The sequence below is a fragment of the Gekko japonicus genome, unplaced genomic scaffold, assembly GCF_001447785.1.
Source record: "Gekko japonicus isolate JY-2015 unplaced genomic scaffold, Gekko_japonicus_V1.1 scaffold81, whole genome shotgun sequence".
Classification (NCBI taxonomy): domain Eukaryota; kingdom Metazoa; phylum Chordata; class Lepidosauria; order Squamata; family Gekkonidae; genus Gekko; species Gekko japonicus.
The window spans coordinates 1,820,654-1,829,301 of NW_015162476.1; the positions used below are offsets into that span (position 1 = coordinate 1,820,654).

Here is an 8,648-nt window from a genome sequence, read left to right on the forward strand (position 1 = left end):
TCCAAAGAAATAGAAGCAAAAGACAGCTAGGATTATGATGCTAAAGTAAAGGCATTTCTCAGTTAGAGCTGAAAGAGTGGAAGGGTGCATAGTGTTGGCAACTCCTTCCCCCTGGAGATTTCATCTGCTTACTGCAGCTTACATTGTCTTATCCTGTTCCTGCTAGGGAAGAGAGTGAGAGTGTGCTGACACTGAAAGGGCTGACTCCAACAGGAATGTTGCCCAGTGGGGTGCTCTCCGGAGGAAAACAAACTCTGCAAAGCGGTAAGTATGTTTGGGGGTTTGCGTGTGTTGTGATGTGTATAAATTCAGCTGCTAAATTACTTAATTTTTCATGCTCCGTTCCATTATGAAACTTTATCTTTAAAAACAGAAAACAAATCTAGTCCACAAAGCAATTTAACACCCAAATTTTGTCCAGCGGTTTTCAAAACTTGTTAGGTATAGCTGATGCCATTTAGAGGGAGGGGGAATGATCCTACTCACACAGGGGATTTCTGCTGCTGTGGAGAACAGAATAAACTTGGGAAGAAAATTAATAACTAGCACAAAAATGAGCCTTGATGGTGCTTCCCCTTAGATGAATAAAAGCCCATCTCAATAATGGGGGGGGTCTCATAGAAATGGACACAGAGGCTGTGTCGCAATCAAGTTTTAGGCCTGTAGGGTTCATTTGGGCAAGGAGGAACCTACCAGAAACGCCCTGCCTACACTGATGGCATCAGCACCAGGAGCTTAGCTGAGCCTTGTGCCAGCATAGGAGCTCATAGTGGTACGTGGCTTAGACCTTATGAAGAAGTTCCATCCATGTTAGTCTCTACTGCAGGGTGCAATTCCTCTTCCTCTACAACTTCTGTTTGCTTATGCAGTGGTTTTCAGTGGGCTAGTATGCAAACAGAACTTTTTGTAGGAGAAGCACACTCTGTGACAAAGACTTAGTGTGTGTGAAACTTGTTCATAGTATCCAACTCAATGTCAATCTGCAGTAGAATTAGCTCTACAAAAGCTACCATCACAAACCAACAACTTTACTCAAATAAGAACATACATAATTTTTTAAATTTCCTACACCATAATGTTTCTCCACCCCCTTCAGAATCCAAGCCAGTACAGTGTCAAAATTCATCTGCCCTATCCAGCTCTTTGTCTCTGGTGACTAAGGAGTAAGAGTGGGAAGAAATTTGCTGCTCTCTTAAGGATTTCATCCTTCACTGTATGGGGAGCCTTTCCCCCAGCGTAGAGGCAGGTTGCTTTTCAGAATGTGGTATCCGAGCTGTCCGTGGCAAGCCCATGTGCCAGTCCACCCCTTAATTCAGCAGATTTTGTCCAGATAATAAATACCACATTATAGTCTCCCTTCCAGTCTGCAATTGGAACTCAGCTTCTGAGGATAATTTTAATTGATGAGGAACAAATGAAGCACATAGAGCAAATTCACCATTTACTTGAATGAACATGGAGGAAAAGAATATTAATGGTGGAGTTTGCTGTGCATGCAAACATTTGAGGCACTGTATTCCACTGGCCCCTTTCAGTCATAATTTGTATAAGTAAACTAAGATAGTTATACCTGGTAGAACATTTCTCTTGGAATAAGGAGCTGTTTCAAGGATGTAATGTATTAACTGCATTTTGTTATCTGTGTTTATTACTGTGTAACATATATTTTCATGCACCCATGAGTGTCCAACCATAACTATGATGTAGCTTTCAGTAACTGTGAGACTTTGGACATTCGCCTTTTCAATAACTCAGTCTCAGCCTCTAACTTTCCCATTTCTTTCTTGGAGTTTTCTTCCCTGTATTTTTCCCTTTTTCTGTCTCTTTTTTCTCTTTTCTAGAAGATTCAGGTATTCTGGGTTAAACTCTCTTTTTGGTGGCTTGTGTGATACACAAATGGTAATGTTCCACTTTGTAAATGTTGCACTATGATGACCCATGTGCTTTTGGCACAGGCATGAAATCTGGATATACACAGAACATCTTATCAGTATTTATTAATACTTTTGGCTTTATGAGGAAAACATGTTCAACAAAAATGTGTTTATCCTGGCGATTAAAATTAGTTGCTTATTGTTGAAAAGCCTTGTTTTAAAATGATGGTCCATAAATCCACTCATGCTGCAGTATTAGGACTTAGTGAAACATTACCGTCCTCAATCCATTAGTTAACACCTTGCGCCATTCACCAAATATACTGAAATTTACATAGTTTCTGTTAAGCACATTTTGCCAAGTATTCTATGTATTAACAGAAAATATGAGCGATATATTCTGTGAAATGTGTACATCTCTAGTGGCCATTATTTCTAGTGTATCTGTGCTGGTTTGGATCCTGTTTCTCATCTTAATTTCTGTAATCTCTCTCATGTATTTTTATTATGCATTTTTACCTGTTATTTTCCATCTTTTTCCTTAATCACCTACGGGCTATAGATTCCATGGGGGGAACTTGTCCTTGATGTAGAATGACACTTTGTGAGAATCCACTGATCTCAAGCCACTTTAAATAATGCAACTACAATATTCTAAATGGGCCAAAACTTTTAATTTCATGTTTAAGATTGGGCAGGTTTTGCTGCCATATTCAACAACAATAATAATTTAGGTTGCATCTAGCAACTTCTTCAAATGTTGGCTCTTCAAAGAAATTCAAGTTAAAAATAAAATATTATTTTTCATTTTCTTGCAAAATTCTTAAGGCATTTAGCAGATTTGGGGGAAGGGTCTGAAAAGATCCATAGCTCTAAACAAAAACACATGTTCCATCTTTCTCATACACACACAGAATTAAATTATGATTAGTATGTGATTCCAAAGCTCTGTCAGTAGTTCTTTTTCTGTGTGTATGTGTATATAAAAATTTGAAGAGCAGAGTATGCAATGTCTGCTCTGTTTTTGCAAACTCCCACTTCTCTGAAGTAAGACTCTAGACCCTATGCTTGACCACAGGAAATGCTCTATAATTTTGGAGATTAGCGTTAAGCAGTGGCTCCTTAGGCTTCAGGCCAATTTTCTCTTAATGGGCTCTTCTTAAATCTGACTTGCCCCATTAATTGTTGCATATACAGATAGTCTACTTTGGATTTTAAAAAATCAGTGTGGAAAGGTTTTTTTTTAAATACATAAAAAACAGTAATTCACTGACACCCCCCAGTAAAAGAAATCTATTGCCTGCAAACTATAATACCTGTTTCTGTTTTGTGTGTTAGCATTCTGTGTTGTCTTCTGTGTCAAAATCCAGCACTTACAGTAACCTTTAAGTGTACTACCTCCTTTGCTATTCACTGACTTGTTCTTAGAGTTAAATCCTCTGCTCATTTTTCTCATTCGTTTTGCTACCCCTTTCTTCTCTTCAGCTACTGTTGAGGCTATTGAGGCTGATGAAGGTAAATTGGCCAGACCCCTTTCTGTTGTTTTCTGCAACAGACAAGGGCTCTGCTGGGTGTATTCATTTTGCTGTAGCTTGTATAGAGTGTGTGGGTGTTGAGCTAACAATTGTGGCTCAGTATTAACCTAAGTTTACTTGCTTTAAAGGGGAAAAGTGTTTCTTTTATTGTTGTTGTTGTTTCTTAAAGTTGCAACAATGTTCTGATCTGTGTCCATTAAGTTCTCAAAGTGCAGAATGAATGTCGCACAAGGCTAAGAAAGCTTGCAACTCTGTTCAAAGGGGGCACGGCAGCTCTTTGGTAAAAGCCATTTGGAAAACAAGCAGTCTCCCTTTTGGGGGGAACCAGTAATTTCTTCACATCCTCTTCTGAACATTAAGTGGCAACTTAAGGGTTCTCCCTACACCGAGGTCCCTAGTGAAAGTTATTTTTGAGTGAGTCTTCACTGTAAGTCAATTTCTTTTAAGATGTCTCCTTTTTTAAAAAAAAAAGTTTTAAAAAGAGAAATGGTAAGATACGAATTTTTTTTCAAAGAAGCTTTGAGAATTTTTTTGTAGTGCATTCATTAATAGCAGCACTATATTACCAACTACAGAGACAAATGAATTACTGTCAAAGATATTTGTATGCAAAACTTCAGACTGCCTTTTCTCAAGGATACTCATGCTTCAACTCTTAAGCAATTTTTGTTGGCTATACTGTTAAGAGATCTTCAAACCACTTACTGAAATATCTATATGCATAATGCTGAATTAATAATTCAAATGTTTTGCAAGAAGACTCTCAAAAGTTCCCCTTTAAAACAAAACCAAAAAAATATTCAGTTGTATTTTGTTCTTGCCCCCCTAAAATGTCTTGGTTTTTCCAAAGAATTTTATTAGCCATTAGTTCTTTTGGCATGGAATAAGAACGCCATTTTGGCCCCTTGTATCTGGTGGTTTTTTATTGTTGTGTGACAGCAGTGAACAAAATTCTTAGAAGTAAGTAAGAGAAAATACAACTGCTTTCTAAATAGCAGTGAGTGAGCTGCTATTTATGCTGGAATCCTCTATTCCTATTGGCAACTTCTACTCTGCAGTGTGCATTCTTGTTGACAGTTTGGCTGTTTTTTCTTTTTCCTGTGATTTCTGTGACTGTGTTGTGTTTTTTTTAGTATTACTCTCAATGTAAATTGCTAATAATCATTGTCTGACCAGCAACTGCAGCAGAGCACATTCTTTAGCACTAAGGTGTATATATAAAATGTCTGCTTGAGACTGAAATTAATGTGAATATGCAGCCCATTCTGGGATTATGTGTTTGTCAAGTTAAACCTCTATTAATTACTACATCTTCATTATAACCAAAGATTTTTTTTAGTTCCTCTTCTTGAAGATTGAATAAAAATTATTCTGCTTACATTAAAAGCTTTACTAGGGGCCTGAGCCTTTGGCGGAGCCTAATGTTGACCATCTCCAACTGCAGCAGAGCTTCCTGTATATTCACATCACATTTAAACATCAGCATTTATTGTACACCCGCTCCAAGGAAGTACACTGGGTGACAATTAGCAATAGTCTATTCATGGTGAATTTAAAGGAGGTTCTGGAAGCTTTGCTACTAGTCTCTGTTCCACCTTACCTCAAATTTGGCATTGGGGCAAAACTTAATTTTGATTTACAGGAGGAGAAGAGTAGTAATCAGGCATCAGGGCTTCTTTTTTAGTCCACAGACCAATTCCTTTGTATGAAGTAGTCCAACATGCAACATTTAAACAAATTGACTTCTACATTGTTTGAAGTGTCCAGAAAGTCTCCCTTTCAGATATGGTGTATTTCGGCCTGCAATGGATCCCACCCCCCCACCCCCACTAAGTCACATTTTTTAGCAGGGGGAAGGGAATTGGTGTTCTGTATTTGCCCTCACTGGTACACATTTCCACAGCAGCAGCTGGCAAAATGTCAGCAATGAGAGATGTTGTACTCACCACGCAACTCAACACAAGTGGTTTAATTAGTATCAGGGACTCCACCTCTAAGAGATATGTAAAAGCAATGTTAAGATTCAGAGAGGACAATGATTCCTTTTTCTCTCAAGGAGTACAAATTTGATTACTTTGCAACAGATAAGTCAAAGAATGAATTCAGGTTCCAACCCCCTTAATCCCTTTCTGCTCAAACCTTCTCAGTGTATTTTTCTCTCCTGTTATTGGTACTAGCGGAATATCTTGGCTATCTTGCATGTTAATAAATGTAGCAGAAAGAAACGTGACCAACGTTCTTGAAATATAGTACATTTTTTATTCTTATTTTTATTGAATAAGAACCAAAAGCACACTGAAGGGTAACAGCAATTGGTACTTAAGCCTTATCAGCAGAATGTTGCCTAGAGTTCTCCCGCTTTCGTTTTTTTAAACTGAGTCACTTTCTAGAATAAGTCCCTGTAAGAATGGAATTGCATCAAGCCCCCTGAATATTTTTCATTGAGTGTGTGGAAATACCTAGTGAGATCAATGTGGAACTTCTCAGGTCATTGCTGAAGGGCAGGTTCATTGACTTTTAAATTCAGTTACTTGGCTCCTATGTTCTCACACTTTCAAAGTTAGGAGGGGTGAATATGCCAAAAGAATGGTATTCAGAGTTGGTCACACTAAATCACAGCAGTTTAACCAGATTACTCTGTAGGTGCTCTCGGGCTGACAGATAAGGGTGTTGTTCCTGAGCAGCACAGGATTATTTGTGCTGTAGTGAAGACACTAGGGGACTTCTGCCTAATACATTGCACAATTATCTTTGTTTGATCAATCTCCTACAAATCTCCTACAGTGACTGTATCTACCTATTATCCAGCCAATTTAATACACAGATGTGTATTAACTTGGGTGGATAATAATAAGATGGAGCAGGTGATAGGACTGCATCTTCTTTCCCCATCCCTTCCTTTTCCTGATGTGAATTCTGTTAACTGTCTTACCCACAAAATGTTACATCAGCATGAACATTGATCAAATGGGAGGATGAGTACAGATAATCCACAATTATGTGGCCTGGTACCAATAGCTTAACTGTGGTTATCAGATCATCCCTGTAATGTGAATACTTGCCCCTGTTTAATATTCCTTGTCCTGAAGCACCACCTCCATCCACATGAGATTTTGCATCTCCCCCCTCCAATCTGTCTGGAGTTCTCTTTAAAAAGACAGCAATTATTTCTGCAACAAGTTTGGCTCACCTGGAAATATAGGTATAAAAGGTCAAAAAATGGGAGTTGTTGACCAAGCTGTAGTTATGTGAAGCCTTTGAAAACAGCCTTGCTGTTTAAATGTCATCATGAGAAGTTAAATCTATCCTGCAGAAAAATTATCTCCCTTGGACATTAGTGGTTTGAGGAACATTGAGGGCAGCTGTCACATGAGCTTGACGACCCCTCGTCGCTGTCACTGCCCCCCTGCTGCTCCGACCTATACGCCACCATGGCCTGCCTCCCGAGGAGTGGGAAGGGGGAACCACAGAGGCCTCAGATGTTCAGGAGGGGAGGAGGTTAAGTCACCACCCTCCACACTCCCTTGGCACACTCAGACACGTCTCTCTCTCGCTTTTCCCTTCGGTGCTGTCAGTGTTGCTTTCTCCTCCCCGGCCTCCGTTTCTGTTCCCCCTTTTATTCCCACCCTGTGTCACCTGCTCCTTTCTGTGGTCCGCCCTCCACCCCAGTTATGGCCCCACCCACTCCTCTTGTACCGGGATGCTGGGCTGGGGTGTGGCTTCCTTCTGGCCCTAGCTTCCCTGCCCGTCCCACATCTCTCTCCCTCCATGCTGCTCTGTGCTGTGGTCAGGACCTCGCGCTGGGCTATTTGCCCGGCACGGTTGTCTCCACTGCTCTCAGGGCACCCCCCTCCTGCGCTGGCCAGTCCCCGATGGAGGCTCTGCCCGGGTGCCTTGGAGCCATCTCGATGGGTCCCAGGAGCTGTGGCGACGGTGCATCAGGTCGGCCCCTGCCTCCGGTAGGTTCCTTTGTCATTGGTGCTGGGGTGGGCGGCGGCGGCGGCGGAGTCCTGAGTGGTGGCGGCCAGCCCTGGAGAGGCTCGCTCTTGGGACACTATCTCACAAGGTAGTTGTTACCCAGCCCTGGGGAGGCTCGCCCTCGGGACATCAGCCTAAACTTTTTTCACTTAAGGACAATTCAAACCATTTGTGTGAATGTGCTAGTCATCACAAAATGGTTTGGCTTCCCCAGTTCCACATGGTTAATATTTATTATAAATGCCCCCAAACACATAGATATACATGTCGTGATAAAGTAGTATTCATGACTAAGTGAACACATGGGAAGTAGCAAGCCCCCTCACGTAATACCATCTGCCCCCAACTGTCACATTCACAACATGAAGTTGATAGGGTGATGCTATCATTGCGATTGCAGTTAAAAAAAAAAAGGTGTGAATCAGCCCTTCAACAGCAGGTTTTAGCTGCTCATTATTTTGCTATGAGCACTAACTCTCCTTATATATAATTGAGTAAGAACATTCTATATGAACATTCTAAAATGCCCGCCTTTAGTGTTAGGCCAGAAGAACTGCCTCTCAGAAGACGCTGGCTGGGTTGACTGGCTGCTTTGTGCAGTCCCGCCCAGCGTTTCAAGGTCTTTTGCATATGGAAGCTGATTGGACTTCACTGCATTCCACACCTCAAACTCACCCCCCTCCCCGCAAGGCAGTTGGAATGTCAGTTGCATATGGAACCTTCAAGGTCTTTTGCATATGGAAGCTGATTGGACTTCACTCCATTCCACACCTCCATTCCACCCCCTCGCAAGGCAGTTGGAATGTCTGGTGGTGTGTAGGTCCCAGGATCATGTTTTAAAAGCTGCCTGGGGAGATGGGGACCTCAGACAGGTTACAGTGGCATAGACTCCACCCTCCAACCCAGCTATTTGCTCCTGGGGAACTATTGTTGCCAATCTTGGCCCAGCACCCATCAAACCATTCTCTTCAACCCCATGCTGTGCAGCTGACTTTCCCCTAGGGTTGCCAATCTCCAGGTGGGACCTGGAGATCTCCCACTGCTACAATTGATCTCCAGATGACAGAGATCAGTTTCCCCTGGAGAAAATGGCTGCTTTGGAGGGTAGACCCTATGACATTATACCTGCTGAGTCCTTCCGCCCCCGCCCCCCCAATGCTGCCCTCTACAGAATCCACCCCCCAAAACTCCAGGTATTTCCCTCCTTATAGCTGGCAACCCTACTTTCCCCTCAGTGCCTGTTGGTAGGCAACTAAGTTTG

At 41.7% G+C, this 8,648-nt stretch overlaps 1 protein-coding gene across 5 annotated transcripts in view; it reads left to right on the forward strand.

Moving 5' to 3' along the window:
• The window catches only part of PPP3CA (protein phosphatase 3, catalytic subunit, alpha isozyme), a 249,497-nt gene that overhangs the window by 239,149 nt on the left and 1,700 nt on the right, over nt 1-8,648 (forward strand). For 3 of the 5 annotated variants that reach the window (XM_015405778.1, XM_015405779.1, XM_015405781.1), the window contains 2 exons: nt 167-264; nt 3,360-3,389. In XM_015405778.1, the coding sequence (XP_015261264.1) occupies nt 167-264; nt 3,360-3,389 (128 nt within the window). The remainder of the gene's footprint in view (nt 1-166; nt 265-3,359; nt 3,390-8,648) is intronic. The other 2 variants (XM_015405782.1, XM_015405783.1) reach the window with 1 other exon arrangement.